At 43.2% G+C, this 20,780-nt stretch overlaps 1 protein-coding gene across 1 annotated transcript in view; it reads left to right on the top strand.

Annotated features, from left to right (window-relative positions):
• The first annotated feature begins 1,494 nt into the window (after positions 1-1,494).
• Positions 1,495-20,780, top strand: part of XYLT1 (xylosyltransferase 1) — an 86,596-nt gene continuing 67,310 nt past the window's right edge. Inside the window, exons 1-2 of the mRNA XM_031555777.1 lie at positions 1,495-1,566; positions 4,355-4,877. Of these exons, the coding sequence (XP_031411637.1) occupies positions 1,495-1,566; positions 4,355-4,877 (595 nt within the window). The remainder of the gene's footprint in view (positions 1,567-4,354; positions 4,878-20,780) is intronic.

Raw genomic sequence — 20,780 nt, forward strand, 5'->3', positions numbered from 1 at the left:
TTGTGATACATTTGTCTTCTCAAATTCCAGCGTGTACACTTGGAAAGGCATTTCCCAGAGGGGAGCAAAGCACTTGAAGGGAGAGAAGAGTTTGAAGAGGTGAACCTTATGCCAGTAAATCCTCTGTTTACTTTGCTTTTTTCTCCTGAGGTTTCTTCAAGGCTTTCTACTACTCTCCTATGTCAGATGCGATTTGTAAGAGGAGAGGCCCCACACCTCATCCTTGAAGGCTTTTTTGTGCTATGGAGGGGTCTGAATGAGGCATCAGGTAGGGGCTGAGGGCAGTGTTTGCACCAATTTCTTACTGTGGGCATTAGAAGAATTACTGCCAAAAAAAAAGTGGAATTCTGCTCTCCTCCCTTATCAATATGTTGTTTGTGGTACGGCATATTGTTGTTTCCTTTTTTTTTTTCTTTCCTTTTTTTCTTTTTTAACCTGAAGAGAAAAGTCATTTAGTGAGAGTCAGAGAGGGAAAGTTGCCAAGATACACAGAAAGATCTCATCGCAGCCTTGGAAAGAGTTTAATGCAGAAGATAGACTTTTTTCTCATTGTTGCAACCAGGTATTTTGGCCGTGAGTTTCTGTGTGCTGGAAGGCTCCAGTTACAGACAGAAAGTGCCTTCAGCTATATTAACGATGAGAACTTAACTATAAGGGTGTTTGCATTACTGCTGAGCCACGTCCCTGTAGCTCTCTGCATGGCTGTCATTGAAATGCAACACAAAGTTCTCATTTCCTCTTTCATATTTTTCTTCATATTTCACATACGCAACTTGTTGAAGTTTAAGGACTATAAATAGCTCAGGAGGTGTTTGGGACATAAAATTTATACTAATGGTATTAATAGCATTTTAGATGACTTGTCTTTCAGCTTCATATAAGCAGGGAAACAAAAAAAAGAAGCAAGGGAAAAGCCTCCCTGTTTACTTTCACACATTTGTACACCCAATTAACCACTGCCATCAGGGTGATATCTACATCGCTATCTCATAAGTATGAAACAAATGGCTGTAACACAAGAGCCACAAGATGGACCCAGCCCCATGTTGAGCAAGCACAGGCGGGTGCCCTGAGCCATCCCATCCCCACCGGCAGGACGTGGCTGGCCAATGAGACAGCCTTGGGGATGTCAGCATGACCCCAGCACGGCTTTGATCTCACCAGCCCGCAGCGACTGCAGCCTCTTGTGTCTCATTTCACTTGTTGTTTGACCATCCAGATATCCCCAGCTCGCAGTGGTTCCTGCCTCATCGCAAGGCTGGGTGCAGCTTATTGCCTTATAAAAGGCAATGTATGCATTGGAGCATAGAGTGAGAGGAAAAGTTGAGCTCTAGCTTAGAGAAAGTGTGTCTGCAGAGCAGTTAAGTTTTCAGAGCTGTTTTGTGTATACAAATGCAAGATGTTTCTATCATTGCATTAAAATAAAGCAAGTTGAAGTGTGCTACTGGCATAGCCAACCTGAGGTTCAGAAGTTGGCTGAACAAAAAAGGGAACATGGCAGCTATCAAACATCTGAAGCACTGGGCCATTACCCAGAGCAGCAGCACCTTGGAAGAGGTGTTTTGGGTATGAAGTTAATAAGCTTCATATTTGTCTCGCTCTGTTTGCAGTTTGCTGCTGGGGTCAGGGGTCTTTTTCTTTTTGAAGATATATCGGAGATATAGGATAAATAAAAAGAGCTGGGCTCTGAAAATAGAGGAGTTCTTTTTGTTTGATCACTCATAGGAACAAGTGCTGTCTTGAAACTGTTTTTGGTGGGATTTCTTGTTAGCTTCTTTCTTGTTGCTCTTTCACTGAGATACAAATTTTAAAAATCTTACTCCTTTATTTAAAAAAATAGAAAAAAAATATTTTGTGTGCTTTCTACTCTTAAAAATGAGACTTTTTAAAAAATAAAGATGCACTTTCTCAAAAATAAAAATATTTTGTTTGAAAAACAGTTGGCTTGTGAAAAACCTCTGCATTCCATTTGCAATAGCTACTTGCAAGCTGAGATTCGTGGAAGAGAATCACTTGGGTCACTCACAAAAACAGATCTTCTAATGAATAAACTATTAAAACATTTCTCATTGCTGAGCTGCAGAGGTCAAAGCAATACTGGCTTGCTGTGTGACCTTGGACAAGTCATTATCTCATCCTCCTTCGTCGCTGAAATCTGACTGTGAAATAGCTCTTCACAGGAGAGGTGGGAGAAGCAATTAGCTAGCACTGCTGAAATGTTTGGGATGTGAGATGTGGTTGGTAGGTGCTAAGGATGGCTCCCATCAGTCAACGTTAGCCACTGCTGTGATTTGGCAAGCACTGCTTTCTGGCTGCTTAGTCTAGCAGGAGTGGAAAGAGTGCTGGGCAGAAAAAAAGTCTATCAATATTTATAACCTGGTCATCAAATGTTTTAGTAACAATTCCCCTTGCTTTTGTCTGCTGAGCACTTTAGTAAGTAGAGATACTGCCTGTTCCATGAGTCTGAAAGAGTGTTACCTGCTAGCCTGAGTGCTATCTTCTGCAGCTGGAGCAGAGTTCCCATTTCATATTCATTTACACATACAGGTGCCTCTTGTTCTGGTCTTCTGTGTCTTTTCTCTAACAGACTGCTGTGCTCTCTGATGTCCCTGGGATCCCTGGGATTGTCCTCCTTTTTCTTTTCTGTCTTACAGACTTTCTCCTGTGAATGTGTTCATTCAATTTGTCAATTGCGTGCCAACCAGGAGAGGTTTGCGGAGGTCTGAAGGGAGCCACGTAGCCAGCTCTCACCAGCTCTTGGGAGAACTCAGATGTTTTACTGTTCTTTGTACATTCTCAGAATTAATTCTGCCCTTTTGCTGAGGATTTCTTTCACGCCTGTCTGATTTCCATGAGAATATGAGCAGCTCAAGCCAGCATAAAGAGCGACAAAGGCTTAGAAGTGCTGGTGAAGGACACTTTCAGCTTCGGCCATCCTCAGCCTCTGCTGTGGCTGGAGGACATGGTGCCCACAACCCTGTGCTGTCCCACACCTCCCTTCTCTGCCGTTAGCACTGCTACAGCCTTACAGTGTGCCTGCCTGGCTCAGGTCTAGTCCTTTAGGGATATTGTTCCAGAGTGCCTTGCTCAGGCCCACATCTATGTGGCTTCTGAACATCTGCAAGGAGCAGACCCCACAGCCTCTGGGCACCGCACAGTGCACAGTGCTGCACGATGGGCAGAGAGAACTCCTGTGCTCTGGGTGGTGCCCAGTGCCTCTGCTCTTGGCACCACTGCAAGGAGCCCAGCTCCATCCTCTTTGCACCTCCCTTCAGGTGTTAATGGACACTAATGAGAGGTCCCAGAGCCACCTCTTCTCTATGCTCAGCAGCCCCTGCTCTCCCAGCACTCCAGGCCTGGCCTGGCTCAGCTCCCTCAGCCTGAAGCAGGCTGGACAGACAAACAGCCTGCCCCTGTGGCACTGCTTGCATCCCTCTGTCTGCAGAGAGCATGCTGTGGTGCAGACCATGGTGGTGTCCAGGGGTAGGCTGTGATGGTGCCTCCCTTTTGGGGTTTTTTCTGAGTTTAATAAGCATGTTTTGGAGATGATTTGGAGGACAGCTGCAGGAGGAGGCCATACAGCAGGCTCAGGAAGCCAGGGAGCAGTGCAGGGCTGGGACGTGGGCAGTACTGAGGTGGAACTTTTGGCTCCCAGGGAGCCCACCCACCAATGCACAGCAAACAAGGGTGTTCACTGATTTCACAGTCCTTGTGTGGCCTGTTGCACTTTCCCCAGGAGTTGTCACCAGTGTAACCTATCTGATGGCAAATAAAAATGCGACTTCTTAAAAATCTGCTATTGCAGTCAGTGCTGGGCTGAGTTTCCATGGTAACAGGTGAAGGGGGGAAATCACGAAGGCTGGCGTTATTCTGCAGCAGACAAACATTGTACCATGTCCATTCCCTTTCCTTCATGTAGCATGTTTTGAACATTACAGCCCTTATGGTCAGGATGTTCATCCTGGTGTGGAGACGAGGGGAGGCTTTGGTGGAGGACTGGAGGTCAGGGCCTGGCCCAGGCCTTTCTGAGAGCTTTGCCATTGATTCTAATGGTGTCAGGATGAAGTCTTCTTCAGTCAACAACTGCTCACAAGTCTGTATAAACCCCCTGCTCCATCGGAGATGGAGTCAGGCCCAGCTCAGAGATGAAGGGCAGTGGGTGATGTGGTTGCCTGCACTGATGTCAGCAGCTCAGTTGACTTCCTCAGCCTTACCTTTCTGTTATGAACCCTAACATGCTATTTTCCAGTATGCTGGATTATAATTTATTGATATTTTCATGTATGAAATGCTTGTAATGCATGGCACATGAATATTGTAGTAAGAAAAATGTAATTTTTCTCCTTATTTATAGGATGGCTATTTTTCTCACCGACCAAAAGAGAAAACACGAACAGACAGCAATAATGAGAATTCGGTCCCCAAAGACTTTGAAAATATTGATAACAGTAACTTTGCTCCCAGGACTCAGAGGCAAAAACACCAGTCTGAGCTGGTGAAAAAACCCCTTAGCAAGCAAAAGGAGCATTTGAGAAAGAAACTGGAAGAGGAGAAGGTAAAGGAGAACTCGCTGCTGGGGAAGAGCTCCAACGAGGTGGTGCAGTTGGGTGATAAGCCTGGAAAGAACAGCAGTGACAGCAACCTGAAGGACATGCACACGTCTCCCATACAGCAGCCTCTGAAAAAAACTGGAAACAGCTCTCCTGAACTGAGGTACGACCAGCCACCCAAGTGCGAGGTAACGGGCAAAGAGGCAATCTCAGCCATGTCCCGGGCAAAGTCTAAGCAATGTCGGCAGGAGATCGCTGATGTGTACTGTCAGCACAAGCATGGAAAGCTGATGCCGGAGAAGGTGACACGTTTCTGTACGCTGGAGGGTAAGTTGGGAGGTGGTGAAGGAGAAATAAAGTGGTGTTTTGGGAATAGGATTGTGTATGATTGAAATGGATTCCTAATGACAAGAAATGGACTTTGCTGCAGAAACATGTACTTCTCTAGTCTGTGAAAGCTGGGGAGAATCTGAGATGTTTTAAGCAGGGAGTTATATGGGTATCGCAGGATCCTTGGTAGATTCATGCTGAATTTCTTTTTCACTTCCCCCAGATTTTTATTGTGCTATGTGATATAAGAATTTATCTGCTACTTTTGTTTCTTTTAGTTCTTCATCTAGAGATGCAGAGAAGCACAGTTGAGGTGCATGTCTTGTTACTGAGTCGCCTGCTTTTCTGGGATCAGAGAACAACTGTAGTGAATTCTGGTGTGTTTTGCTAGCCAATAAATGAGATATATTGTTGTTACAGCCATTTTTAATAGTTCTGCTATGGAACTCTAGCTAAGAACCAGAGCTACTAAGCATTTTTGTGAGATAACTGTAAGAAACATAGCTATTTTTTTAAGCATGAAAAAAAATCTAGTTCTGTGACTCGCTTCTGTTTTTAATGATCTTTAATCAACTAAAGTAATTTTCAAAATTACCACTGTAGAGAGCCAGGTGCCAACTGTTGCCTAAGTCAGGCTTTGATTTGTTGCTTGTGGTTCCTGTGTGCAGTCAGATACATCAGGCGTCTCTCTGCTTGGTTTCACTTTGCATATTTCACTAGCCCATTTCTGCCTTTCAGTAAGAACACTTCATGAGCCGCCATTTACTCAGCTGTAAACTTCCACCATAGTAAAGTGCTTGTTTGAAAAGAATGTTCAGTTTATTTCATGAGGAATATTTACTTACATCCTCTAAGCCTGACAGCTTACCCGTTCATTGCACCATCTCAGAGAGAGCAGTGGTTATGACTGGGTAGACTCAGTGTGGCACAGAGAAGAGGAGGAGGATCATGGTGCTCTTGGCTGAATTTGGAGATTAAACTGTTTTCACAGAGAGTGTAAAAAAGGAGGTGCCCCAGAGGAACATCTCTCTGTAATAGAAGCTTAAGCTTTTAGCTTAGATGTTGCATATTACCACAGTGAATGGTGTCAGCTCCTCATTTCCCACCTCTGTGACTGTTGTTTTGTGGCTATGGGGTTGGTTTTGGTTTGTTTGTTTGTTTGTTTTACAACATGTGTTTTGATGTTTTTCTTTTGGTAAAATTGGTAAAATTCATGGTAAAATTCAAAGTCTTTACTCTGTAGGCCAATATTGGAGATTAAGAATTAATGGAGCAAGTAGAAGATGTAGTGTTCAGTGTGAATGGGAAGAGAGACAGAGAAGGCAGAACAAGTTGTAGGGAGAGTAAAAGCAGAACAGCAGAAAGATAAGAATTCAGCAAAATCAGGCATCGATGGCAGTCTCAGCATCACTTGAGTTTCCCTCCAAAGACGTAGTGAAATGGAGTCATTGTCCAGTATGCTTTTATTTTAAAATACACATGAATTTATTAGCAGCTCATGACTTATGGGGATATGCCACATTAAAGTATTAAGTGTAAAAAGACTGTGGGTACAGTTTTTTGGGTTAACAGTGATTAAGTTTCATTCAAATTTTTGTTTTAGGCAGTGAGGCCTATTTAAGAAGTTTAATTTGGGAATTTATTAACTTAGCCAGATGGATCTTTGTGGAAAATGTTGACTTTTCTTTGCCTCAGGGTGATTTCCTGCTGCCCATGCCGACAGCTGAAGTTTACTGCTCTAACAGCCAGATTTCATTGGCGTAGAAGTCTGTACATCCTGTGTTACATATAGGGTGCTCTGGAGCAGACTTGGGAGCTCTGCTGTAGGGAAGTGATAAAGCAGCAGCATATTGAGTGGGACATGAATTGCTTATGCAAGTGGTGCCAGTGCACAGGCAGACTGGGACCTCAGAGCTATAGAAGAGATCCAGGCTTAGTGATTTCTAGAACATCTGAATACGGCGTTATTAAGATAGACGTGTAGGAACACCTGAATCGAAGGTGTCCAGTGGGTGTTAGAGTACTCCTCAGGACTGGTTCCTGTTCAGCCATTAGTTTCCTTCTTGGAGACCTTATGATACCACTTGGTTGATCTGTTCAATTTTACAGCCCTGTTAAAGATCCATAGATTGAGTTCTGTTTTGTGGTCTCAGACCTTTCCTGCTGCTGCTGTTAGCCACATCCTTTGTCAAAGGTGTCTTCATCAGATCCAGATATGCCTGAAAGGCATTGATCTTCATTAGAAGAGGTTTGTGAAGCACTGGCTATCAACTTTTGGGAACATAAGACAGCCTGTTGTCAAGATTGCTGGCAGGGGGGAGGTCTGTTTAGACGTTTTGCCAGTTTATGCATCGAGAAAGCTATATGCTGTTTGTCAGCAAAAGTCAGACATCCAGGCACTTGTTAGTCTTTATTTTTAGCATACAGGCACTATCCCTTTCAGTTTGGTTTGAAAAAAGATTTCCTGTCCATTTTCAGCAGAGCTGTAAAGTTTAAATATTTATGCATTGTAGAAGCACATTCATCCATTATCTCTGTGTATAAATGTGTTCTCAGTTCTACAGTTTCCATTGAGATGTCATCCAACATTTAATTCCATTGGATCCTGTCTTGGTTGATCAAAGCCACAAAGTTGTTCAGCGTAGCTATCAATCATGGACATGACTTCATCCAGCTGGACTATCATAAATGTTAAGCGATACATTCACTTGAATCGTTACCAACAGGAACAGGATCTTACAGGCTCATTTTCTTTCTTTCAAATACTTTATTTCCAATGGCAATAAGCAAAAAAAAATTGAATGTAACCATCTTCAGCGTATAAGAAAGGATTGTTAACGCCAGTAGCATGTTGTTTGCCACTTGTATGAAAAGCGGCATTGTTTCCATGAGAACAGAAGCAGACAGGCTATAGTCCCTCTGAGGACATTGCAGAGTGTCTGCCTTGCAGCAGGACGGGGCCTGGAACAGGAGAAGTTGCCTACCTTGCTCAGAATGTGGGTAAGCATTGGCCAATGAACCCAGCCTGAAAACAGGACACCAGTGCTGTGGACCAGGAAGCTGGTGTCACAGGTTTTGGGTGCAGCCTTATCTGAAGTCAAAGCTAAGATCAGGGCAGCAGGCAGCTAGCTAGTAAGTCACTTCGTTTTGAAGGGACTGTTTGGAGCTGGTAGAAGTGAGTTTTGAGGGGAAATATAGTCAGTGCAGGTAAGGGAGGGAGAAAGTAAGTCTGACACCATCCCTCTGGGGAGTTCAGTTCTTTTCAGATGTGATGTGGAGATCAGCAGCCTGCAGACAGCAGGGCTGGTTGCTTCCTTGTTGGGCCCATCTCCAGCCTGGTCTCCAGCCATGCAGGCACTGACTCCCCAGGTGAGCTGGACTCAGTTCTGCTCAGCAAAGGTGGGCCTGGATGAACTATCTCCTTCCCTATCCATGGCCCTCCTCTAGGGCAGATGCACTGATAAGAAGTGGAAGTTGAAACGTGAACTCCTGGCTTTAAAATGATCTAATCTTAAACCTCTTTGGCAAAGCACAAGTAATATGTGCCACATTATTCCCCAGCAGAGTCTTTTATTCCCATGGGAAGGGTGCAGTTTAGAATGGCCATGGTGACCCTATGTGACTAAAAATTTGAGCAGCAATAAATTACAGTTGCACAACTCCACAGAGAGGCTGGGACTTTTCCTTGTTGATCTTCCTTCTGCAATTAAAGTAGCCCAACTTCAGGCCTGCTGGCTGCATCAGTCCCTGAATTCTCTGCTTTTCACTCTGATGTGGACTATGACAGCCCTGAGTCCTTTGGCCCTCAAATTAGATGGATGTGCAGTTCTCGTTGGTGCTTGGTACTGAGTCTGTGAGTCATCAGGTCTGGTGCCGAGCGGTTTCTGCATCAGCCCTCCTGTGGGCCAGCTTCTACAGGCTGCTACAGTCCAGGGGAGACCCTGCCCTAATCCTTATTGTTAATTATCCATCTGGGTTTATGCTTGACCCAGATCTGTGGCCCTAGATAGACAAAAATAAGTAACAGTTTCTTTGAGAGGTTTTTTCTAAGACGCTGTGGCAAAAGAAAAGTCCCCAGAAATGCTGCATCAAGTGAGCCCAATTTATTTTCTGTTGGCTCTACTGTAGTCTTAGCAGTTTTCTGCTACCTTCATCCCTATGGGGTAAACCCAACTCATAAATAAAGTAGAAAAATAATCAAGCTACTCTGTTTGCACATAATTCACCAGCACTAAAAAAGTTCTTTACAGATCAGACTGCTTTCCCTTGAGTTTCTTAGTGATAATACTGCTCTGGCACACTGAGGCAAGAGATTGGAATTTCTCATGTGCTGCTGAGGAGAGTGCTCCATTTCATTTTAGAAAACACCGCCTTCTTTCAGTTTTCAAGCCATGAGAAAAGGGCTCTGGAGCTCTGTTTACTGTACAATATGCACAGGTAGTAGCAGTCTGTATGCCTGCAGAGTGTGTAGCTGAACACTTCAAAGGACTTGGCAGGAGGAGGTTGATTTGCAGGAAGAGAGGGGATAAGCCTCACAAATGCCAAATACGAGGTGGAGCAGAGCAGTTCTTCAAAGCATGGAAATGGGAGAATCCTCTGTATAATTTTAGAAGAATGGGAGTTTCAACTAAGCAAATACTAAATTTCACCCTGTATATGCATGGGTAAGCACACAGTGACATGTAAATGTATGCCCTTTGTTTAGCTCTCACGATTTTGGCATTGCGTTTTTGCACTCGCTGGGTTTAATCAGAGGTGACTGGACCCCAAATTTATCTTTTTCTCCTGGTTTCAGGATTCCCAGTGACAGTGACTGCTGCTTTCCTGCACCTCTAATCTGTCAGTGTGACAAAATGACTGTGATGAGCTGTGCACGGTTTAAGAAGCATATAAGAGCCACTGCACATACAGCCCAGACAGCGTTTTAATTTGCTGCACCATAGATGACTCTGGTTGCAATAAATTTACTGTGAGTAGACTAATTGCAAAATAACACTAATTGAATAGTTATCAGCGAACAACATCCTGTGGAACAAAACTGCTCACAATTAATAGCATTTAAGCCATGCGCCGTTATTCTGCAGTACACCAAGATGTAATTACCCCACGTACAAAGATTGTGTTCTCTTCTGGAAACCGTATTCTTTCTTTATAAAAGGCAGTTTCAAGATTCAGTGCTTGAAATTTAGGTGAAGTGAGCTTCTAAAATGTGGTGTGCCTCCTTTATGCCCTTAGCTATGTGTGAAGCAGAGGCAACAATACCAAAATCAATGGAGCCATGACACTGTAAAGAGGAAAAAAAAGGTATCAGCAGTAATGCACAGTCGTAGTGATTCTCAGGTTAACGTGACGTGTGCATGTTTTGACAGATAAAATTAGAATATGAGAGAGTAATGGAAAGACACTTAGTTGTTTTGGCTGAAAATGGACCCTGTCTCATCATGTGGATGGAGACCAGAGAATAGCCTATGTGCCAAAAGTACATGTATATGCCAGGACTCAAAGTTCAGAGGAGCTACTGCCACTTGTACTGGATTTTCAGTCAGGCATCAGATGGAAGGGCTGTGTTTTTATTGTGTGCTTGGAGCACTTGTTCCTTGGAACATAAAGGCAATGCTTCTTTGATCCAAAAGCTGTCCAAACACTTCCTGTTGCTCATGGAAGAGGTGTTCCTGGGAAAAGGAACCAAGTTAATGGTTTATCCTCAGAAGCTGAATCTGGCCAGTGAGTCAGAAACTGGACATCTTTCTTTGTAGATGGAAAGTCCCCAGATCTTGTAACAGAGATGAACAGGGCAACAAACTTGAGGGCAGACAAGTGTTGGCAAATAGCATCTTAAGAAAATGCTGAGAGCAGTACACAGCACAAGAAATGAAGGGCAGGAAGGCTGAAAAATTTGCGACCAGCAGCCCTAGTTGTCACCAAATTGCTGTTCTGGAAAATGCTGTCATTTTAGGGAGCATTAGAGGGGCAGCTGGGCAGGTGTGGGAGCAGCTAATGGCCAAGTGGGCAGCAGGGGCTTAGTGAGCACTTTGATAAAGATTACTGTGTGTGTACAGCAGTGAAAGCAAAGTGCTTGAGCAGTGGCTAATGCTCCCATGATCCTGCAGTGTGCATAGTTGGAGTGGTGGGGATGAGATAGATATGATTGAAGCAAAAGGAGGTTGTTGCTGGGAGCTGGTAGGGTTTTAAATTAAAAATATAGTCAGAAAATATGTTTAAAAAGTGTTTTGTGGTAGGAAAACTCAAGCCATACCAGTAGTTTTGCTTATTTTCGTGTAAAATAGGTGTTGGGCTTCTGATATGGACTCATTGCAGTATTCAGTGGATGAGTGTTTAAGTGAAAGCATTGCATCTAAATTCTCCTGGTTTTATTCAGTGCTGAGCAGGAAGCTGTGCAATATGAAGCACAGTAGTATTGAATCCAGCTTAAATTAAGGTTTGTGAGCAGCGTCAGTGTTAGTTCTTCCCTAATCTGACTTTGCAACCGTAACAAAACTGTTGGAGTGTCACTAGTATGCATTAATTGTTAATGGACAACAGCGACTTTCAGATTGGCTTTCAATGTTGTGTCTACAGCATCACCAAGGGTAGAAGGAGGTTGCTGGGGCTGAGTCACTACCGATTCAGCTCTGCATTTCTAACATTTGCACATCTCTACGCATGAGAAAGAAATACTGGTTTTCATGGGAACCTCCATCTCATGAGCTGTTGCTTTGAGGACAGGGGACTGCTGTGTCCCAGCAATCCGTGTTAGCTGCAGCTTGAGGCAGCCGCTGTTTGATTTGAAGACAATGACATAATCTGCATTGCTTCTAAAATAATTGGGGGGGTAAAAACCTTTACATTTAATTTCCTCCTCTGAGCTGGCCTAAAGAATTTTCCTGTTTTGTGGCTGCTTGGAATAGATGCCTTGACTGTTCACAGAGTTTGCTCCAGAATTTGGTATACAGTTAAAAGGAATATGCCCTGCTTCAGGCACATTTTCAGACGGGTACACGTAGTTGATGTACACAGAGAATCACGGGGCTTTATGAGACCAGAGGCTGTTTTGCAGTGTCTTTCCTTGGGAATGAGGAGGAGTTGCTGAAGGGATCTACCCTGAATTAAAATGCCAACAGTCTAGGCATGAAGCCAGTCTTATAGGGCATTAATGCTATTTTAAGAAAACCATGATTTAGTTGTTTCTGTGCAAGTATTTCTTACACAGAAAGTAGTTTTAAAACATCAGTCTTTTTCTCCCTGAGTAATCAAGGCTGGTATAGAAAAAGTGAATAACAAGAGACTGTAGCAGTGCAACCTCGGATAAGATTTTGTGTATTTAGTCTTCCAGATAAAAGCTTGTCTTTGATTGTTCAGGAGCTTGTTAGATGTGAATAGCCCTGATTCCCTCACTCTCTGCTTTAATATCCATGATAAGTCACTGATTTATCATCTGGTTGTGTCTAAGAAGTCATTCCTGATTGGCACCTGCATGAGGAAGAGTAGTGCTCCCACTCCCAGTATCTGCTTTAATGCACACACAACTCTAATGTGTTCTATTTACAGTCTTACTCACAAACTGTTCCTGGCAAGATCTTGGGTTTCAAGTCCTGGCCCTACTGAGAAGTCCGTGGCAGAATTCCGTCGTTTTCCTTCTCTAATTTTCTCACCAGCCTCCAGGGAGGCCAAGGAATTTTTCAGTTCCCTTTCCCAGAGCTCTCTGGAGCCAGATCCTAACAAGCTGTTCTTGTGGTGGGTGCTCACCTGTCACCATCCCTCCATTGGATGTCACCAAGGATGCAAGGATGGTGTGAGCTCATGGGAAACCTCACTGCTGAGCAAGACAGCTCTGCAAGTAACTAATTCTAACTGCAGTTGCTTGTATCATCCTCATTCTGCAAGGTGATTGCTTCTGTTTTCTGGAGACTTGTTCGCCCAAACTGAGGGCAAAGTGTTTTGTTGAAGTCTTGATTCATTTGTGTCACTCATCAGAATGGTAGAGAAACACTTTGCCAGTGAGAATGCACCCTTCTGCTGTAAATTGCAGCTGAAGCACTGCTCTTGCTGCTTACTCATCTGTGCTTTTAATTGGAAATTAAGGCTTCCAGCCAGCTACTAGCTACTACTATGCAGCAGAGTATTTTCAACCGCTTTTAGACTGAAATCTTCTGTGTATGTTGTGCTGTGTATTACTGTGCTGCATAATATTGGTGAGCTTGACAGTAGCATGACTAAACAGAACTGAACATTTCCATGTTCTCCATCTATTTGTGAGCTATGATTCATTCTGGGTAATTCACTGAATGGTAGGCAGGAAAAAGGAATTTTAAAGGATGAATTTACTGCAATGCATGTTGTATCTGTTTGTATTTTTTCTTCTGCATGGGATCTAGGTGCTCTGAAATAATTTGAAATAATTTCTCATTAATTGCACATCTGCAAGTCTCTGAACATCTTTGAAGATCTGGACCAAAGTAATTCCCCGTGTCAGAGGAGGAATCATCTTTGATCACTTACTTGAGAGCATGGTAAGGATTACTCCCTTACAAAAGGGAGAGCCAAGCCTGGCTCAGTTGCCCACCTTGCCAGCCAGCATAAGCAAACAGCTAATGAGAGCTGAGGCAGCTGCTGAGATTAATTGGGAATAACAAGACTTCTGTGTAGCACGTGCTGGGTTTGCCAAGCTGCAGCAGAGACAGGCAATGTGGAACTGAGGTATATTTTTGCATAATTCTACTGTTTCCTGCCAGGAGATGAAGACAAACCCAAGATTCCCATGAAATATTAAAAGCAAAGTGTGTTAGTAGTAGAACTGATATACATTGCACTAGCTTTGATGACTTCATTTAAACAGTGTCTTCAGTAACTAAAACCTGCTCCAGTATTTGTTTTCCCTCTTAAAAAAGCACACTTTTGATCTTTGTTCCATGAATTGCAGGTGGATTTTCCAAAGTCGTGGTGTTGTCTTCTTTCCTTATACAGCAGTCCAGAACATAAGGATTCACTTTTGTTTTGGATGCCAGTAGCTTTTTGTATCTACATGTCAGGTGGCAGCAAAATGGCATATATCAGAAGGAGACTTCTGTTCCAGAGTCTGTTTTCTGCTGGCCTATTGTTCATTAGCTAATGCCAGAACAAAGGGTACTGTCTCCAATGAAGTGCAGTACCTCTGACCACTCAAATGTCAAAGTTGCCCATGCACACACACCCACAGTTAGAAGTAGAGCAACCAGTCTTGGCTGCATTCCAGAAGTTATTCCATTGTAGCCTGATTTTGCTTTTTATGTTAGTTTATGCTGTGCTTCAAGAGTGTGAGTGAGTAGTCCCGAATCTTTTGCATTTCTGGGAAAAATCCAGCTGCTTTATTTAGGTATCTACTCAAATCAAAGATGATGAGACAAATATCTGTACCTGTATTGTGGTAATTTTTAAGATCACCGGTGAAAAAGAAGCTAGTTTTGGTCATATAGGGATAAGCAAGGCTAAAGAAGAGAAGAGGTCCATGGAAGTGTATGGTCCAAAGCAAGCATGTCCAACTTGAGTTGAGGGCGTAAGAACCATTGTATGGCAGTTTTGTTTCTAGAAATTCTGCCAGCAGATTCCTGAAAAGCAAGTGTGAAAATCACTTCTGTTGGGCTCAAGAGAGATGCTGCAGAGGGGCTTCAGATACTTCTGGCATCGTTCACCTAGCCAGCAGAAATGAACGGTATTCAGCCTGATCCACTTCTGAATGTCCGTAATGAGAAATCCTGTTAGATTTAGCTCGGTCCTTTACAACAAACAGGCCAAAGTTCACATGGAAATTCACACATTTTTATTCCTCTCCATCATTTATAGCCATTTGTGGGCATAATTTGCCAAAATTAAAACAGGTACATCATGTCTTTTTCCTTCCTTCCTGTCACTGCAGATTACAAAAATAAGAGAAGAAATGAGAGAGAAATGAGAGACCCCCATTGCAAGCCTGAAAGGGCTCAGAGAGTTACAGTGGAATTCACCCAAGCAGAAATCTCATTTAAGGGAAAAAAAAAGGAGGTTCTCTTGTTTTTGCTGTGATGAAAGAATATATTTTTCAGAGTCTATTTATTAGATTGTCACCTGAGGATATGATTACTCACAGAAGTCATTAAGGAGCTCCTGACTAAAGAATGAGAGCAAAGCATGCTGCTTTGCCGTATCATAACCCATCGTATAACACTGACTAGCACTTTGGGAGCTTGGATTTACCCCCTTGATACCTTACAGGCTTATTGGGACACCCTGGGCAAGTTACACCATGTACAGACCAGGGATAAAAGGTGCTTAACTCCATTGCAAATTATGTAGATGAAAACATTATGTGTGATGTATTGTTGTTAGCTTCCTATTTAAGTGGATTTTAACATCTGATTATCAAAAGAGTTGGAGTTAACTTTGTTACAGAATAATAAGTTTTTTCTGAGACTTCAGCAATGCCCAAATGTGAGATCGGAGCAGAATTCTGCTGCACTACTCTGCTTTTATCTGCCCAGCCCAGCACCTTTGCCCTGTTGCAGGAGCTGCAGGGGATGCCTGCTGGCTGTAAGGTGTGCAAGTTGTGCCATGCACCGATTGATTGCTTCTGCATCAGAGACCTGGGAGAGGCACAACCTCTCAATCAGGTAGCTGTTAACGTGTCTGATATTCGTGCACCAAAACAAATCCATTCACTTTGTTTCAGGATGCCTAGGATGGGAGTTGTGTTTTTAATTATCATATATTTCAAAGACCGCCCCGGGCTGTGTTTGGTTTCCATAGAAATTTTCCTAAGGTAAAATGACTAAACAGTAATTTTTCATTTTGAATCAGCTATCCATGAAAGATTGGATTTAGGTCAGAATTTATTACCCTACGGAACTGAAGCCAATATTTAACATATTGCCAGCTATCTTGATTTTAGAGAATTTTAATGGCCGTGCAATTTTATTCAATGATGAAGTTATTTCAGTTGTGTCCTATATGTCTAGGCAATTTGATGTACCGAGCCTTGAGATGGAAATTGGATAAACATGGAAAATGGTGATTGATTGGCAGAAGGTTGCAATAATGTCTGCCTTGATATACCTTTTATTGTTAAATTATTTATCTAATGCAATCTCCAACACTTTTAGGAGTCTTTAAGTTGGCATTAAATCGATGTTTAAATCTTCGCAGTCAGAAAGGCCTCATAACTCATACTGATAAATATCTTCTAACATGTCAGGAGGAATAATGATCCATCTTAATATTTGAAAGTAGGAGAGATATTATTCTTTGTATTTGCTATGAATCCCCATAGAAAGATTGAGCCATAAGCCAGAAGAATTAAGATTAGAAGAGAGAAATATTAGAAAGAAAAAGAGTATGGCAGTAGTTTGTCTGGGGAGTTGAGGGTGAACTGTTTTGCTTGGATGCTGCTAAGAATGTTCTCAGTGAGCAGCCGAGGGCTGGCTGGCCTGGTTGCTGGGGGACTCACATGTTCCCTCAGGGTACTGCTGGCTGCTCCTCCTGGTCCTGCTGGAGGACATGGGCTCCTTGGGCTGCCCACACATGCTGAGCCCTTCTCACATCCCAGAGCTGCTCTGAAGGGATTCGTACCCAATGTAAAAATAAGCAGGGGATCAGTGGAGGGGAGGTCTTGTGAGAACTGGAAACAAACCGCAGGATGGCATCTGGATTCGTCCCTTGGTGGATAAGACTGGGAAAAGAAATGAAATCTTCATTCAGATGATAGCTAAACATAGAGGAGAGTGAATGAGCAGCGCAAGTTCCTTTCCTTTCTTAAGGAAGGACATGTTGTTGAACACTAATGCTGCAGTTTTCTTTGAATAATAAAAAACCTTCTGGGTTTGGACATGAAGGTGGAAAATACTACCATACAGAGAAATAGGATGTCCAAGTGAGTTTGCATCTTTAAGGAATATGAATTTATTTCAACTTAATCTAAAGCTATCTGTCTGCAATAGCATGAAGTTGCACTAAAAATACCTTTGAATCCGAGTTTGTCCAGAATTGAGGCAAAAAAGGAAAACCATCAGTCATCCCTGAGTACGTTTCAAAGCTAAGAAGACATATTTCATCACTTGCATAAATCTTGAGTGGAAATAATTTTGATTCAAGAATTTCCGTTATCTTAGTTGAGAACTGAAAGTGATAACTTGGAGCTGGTCTAAATTGGTGCAGCCTCCTTTTGGTGAAGCACTGAACCTCACCAACACGGCAGCTTTTCTGAAATGCCCTCCTTTCCTTTTGAATGGTGTTTGCCATTCAGCAAATTTTAGACTTCTACAGATTAATTGGATAAAGCCAGACTGGAAATAGCACAGTGCTGTGCAGTAGGCATTTTGCATCCCCACAACTTCAGGCTTTGAAAAAACAGTTACCTCAGCGGGTTGGGCTCCCTACCTGGGCTTGTTTATTGCTTTGAACATCCAGACATACTTTTATGACTCATAATCATCCATAAAGAAATGTAACTGTTATTTAAAATGCTCTGTTGGGAAGGCGCAGTAGCTATTAATTAATTATGCATCAGTAAAGCAACAAAAAGGCAGGCAAAGAAGCAGTTAGAAGTGTTGGCTGGGTCTCTGCTGCCTTCAGAGCTGGATTTATGTCTCGGCTCCCCAGGGTTAGCTCGCTGGTGAGCACTGGGGCTCTTCCCTTCATACTCCAGGCACTTTCCTTATAAAATACTGAATGATGCATGAATATATTCATTAATTATAAGTAGATCTGAATGTGTCTGATACAGAAGTCTTGCTGGTACACTGGTGTGGGTTAGGAGGTACAGCTGACTCCTAACATGAGCACGGTGCCAGAAACCACGAGAGGAGAACACAAGCACTCCACAGTGTGTTTGAAATGCAGGAGACTGAGAAGAGCCAAAAGCTCCACCCTAAGCCCCCTATGAACTGCTGTTATATACTGCTAAGTAGGGTTAGCAATTGAAGCGTATGCTTCAACTAACAAGGTTCGTGAACATCAGTTTCACCACGGCATCACTGTGCCGGTGAGGATTAAGGCCAAGGAAGTCAGCACAGAGCTTCGTGTAAGTGGGATTACAGTCAGGCCAGGCTATACAGAGGCAGAGGAGGAGAAGTCTGGAGATCGCCTACACCCACTGCTGGCTCCAGCTTGAGCTGCACTTTGCAGTATTTGGTTCCCGTTTGGTTTCCATGCTGATTACCATGCTTGCAGCATGACTTGTTTTTGTGCAGTAATTGGTGATCTGGAAAATTTGTGCGTGCAAAGATTGGTGTGCAAGATTTAATATTGGTTCCTGCTGTCATGCTGACAACGAATTAGCATTCTGGACTCTGTAATATGTTCTCAGCAGGTACATGTAGCTAAAGTGAGCACACATTGAGTTTCGTATTAACAGTCAAACCGCCTTTGGCAAAAGGTCTTTTTGGGATTATACACTAAGGCAATGTAATTGTGGTGTCAGGTGTAATTGTTATTTTAAAAAAATTTTACAGCAGTGCATTAACCCTTTCCACAGCGGTTGACTTTTGGATTTAAGGAGTGATTTTGTTTGAATGAAAGGGCTGCCAGCAGACAAGCATCCTCATTTTTGTTCAGCTCTGAGAACGTTCTCCTCTTGAACATCAAGCATTTGGTCATAATGTGTTGAATTAGTTTCCAGAAATTTCAGAAATTGAAATTGGTTTTGCATTGAGGAGAAGATGGTACTTCTGTGTGATGGATAAGAAGTGACATTTGAAAGAAATTGCCCCTCAGTTGCATTCGGTTCTTTTAGCTAAAATGGGGAATTGTTAAGGAAGCTCAAAGTTGATCTGCATTTATGTACACGAAGAATTGTTCAGAGCTGAAACATGAGTCAACTGAGCAGAATGTGGCTCAGTTGCGTTGATCCTCTTTTGATACTGATTTAATGCTGTGAATTCGCCATTGATTTCAAATGAGTGACTCCAGCCTTATAGCAGGGGGCGAGCTGAGATGAATTCAGCAGATGAACCTCTTTGGTATGTTTTAGCCTTTGAGCTACAGGAAGAACAAATTTCACAGCTGCAGCAGTAATTGGAGACCTGGCGATACCTGGAGACACCGCTGGTCCTGTGCTGGTGGCTTTGGTGTGTTTGCCATTCTGTACATCTGAGGTGCCAGCATTAGGATCCTTACTGGTCTTCCTGGCATATGGGAGGCTTATAACCAGTTTCCTAACAGACTGCTGGGACTTTCCCCCCATTTCTCTTCCCCCCTGCACCTCCTCATCCCCCAGTTACTGGGGATGTGCTGCTGTTACCTGGGGGCTGCGCTCAGTGCCCTGGGCTGCACAGACCTGCAGCTGGGGCAGCCAGTGAGCCTGGAGCTGTCACTGCTGAGCTCTGCCCAGAGCCCGTACTTTCCCTGCTCTTGTTTTTTTAAATAAATATGCCATTTTACAATCTGTGAGATGTTTCTTGTGTTTCACACTTTCTCGTCTCCCAAATGAGTTTTTCTTAGCAGTTTTGCTGCAGTTGATGGTTTTTACCATGAAAGCCAAGTTGAGAATGAATTGTTTAGTTTGGAGCTCCAGTCCTTAAGCAGAGAGGGACTGAATCACATCTGAGCATGGTGTTTTTTGTTTTTCAGCCACCTCTTATGACAGGAGTGGTCAGTTAGCTTGTGTATTGTGAGCAGGTGGCAGGTAAAAGAATTCTATTGGAAGCAAGTGTTACCAGATTACACCTGAAGCTTCAAAGCACTTTTTCAGCATGCGCTTTCCCTAATTTAAACACATAACTCCTCGGACTCGTGCCCTGCTCACAGTGTGCTGCACCACTGCATTGTGCCAGGAGACCCGCGCTGCTACACGGCTCTCACTCCTGCACCGAGCTCAGTGCCAGCACAGGTGGGAGCTGCAGGTGCAGAGCTGAAGTAATCTGGGGAATAATATCCATTGTTATCTTTGTCTTTAGAGAAGAGGTCAGTGTTAAAATTGCAGTTTTCAGCATTGGGCAGATGCTCCTTTTTTGTGGGAGAGGACAGACTGCTCTATGGGTTGTTGTTGGAGCAGCTTCCTTGACATCCAGACACATCGCAGCCTGGTTAAAATCTGCGGGAAATCTGGAACTCCAGTGTGTAAATGATGGTGTTACTGCAAGAATGCGTTGCTCATGTGAATTCTCTCTGGATGCTTTTAGCCGCAGCCAGTAACTTATTTAGTCAAAAAAATACCATTTTTCTGCCTATTTTTTTTATTGTTGTTGTTGGCTTTTGTTGTTGTTGTTGTTTTTACAGCAAAACTGAAAACGTGTACAGAAAAAAAACACTTCAGATTGCTTTTGTTGAACAGTTTCCTGTGCCATCAATTTGATTTTCTTCTGCTAGTGGTATGCTAATGGCATGGAGCAATAGGATGAAAAGTCCTTTGCTTTAGAGACGATATTGTGCTTTTTGTCTGTTTGTCCCTAAATATAAGTGTTGACAGAAACCAGTCCAAATAATTTTCATGAGAACATCAAAAAAAATCATCCTAGCTGTGATAGATCAGGTAGTAACTTGTTGCTTGGTTGCAAGCCCTGTTGGCTCCGGGGGATGGGTGGTAAAAGGACAGGATGCCCATCCACCCGCTGAGACCTCAGTCCTCTTACTGGTAACGCGTCTCAATAGTTGCTGTCCAGTTGTGAAAGAGGGAATTAAAATGATGCATTTCTCTTGCATGTTTAATTCTGTATCTTTATGAATGAAAAGAGTTTGGTATTTAAGATGTGTTATCCATCTGGTGAGCTATGGCCAGGGACTGTCAGGTGATGGGCACGCACAGTGTGTTGCAGTGTTGGCAGGGGCTCAGGGTGTGCTGAGCAGAGGCAGGGGCTGAGCAGGCATGGGAGCGGCCATGTGCCCACAGCGCCGATCCCGACACAGCATGGAATTGAAGATATGATTTTCAAGGCGCCCTAATTGGATTAGAGGGAT

Source organism: Meleagris gallopavo, chromosome 16 (assembly GCF_000146605.3).
Source record: "Meleagris gallopavo isolate NT-WF06-2002-E0010 breed Aviagen turkey brand Nicholas breeding stock chromosome 16, Turkey_5.1, whole genome shotgun sequence".
Taxonomy (NCBI): Eukaryota; Metazoa; Chordata; class Aves; order Galliformes; family Phasianidae; genus Meleagris; species Meleagris gallopavo.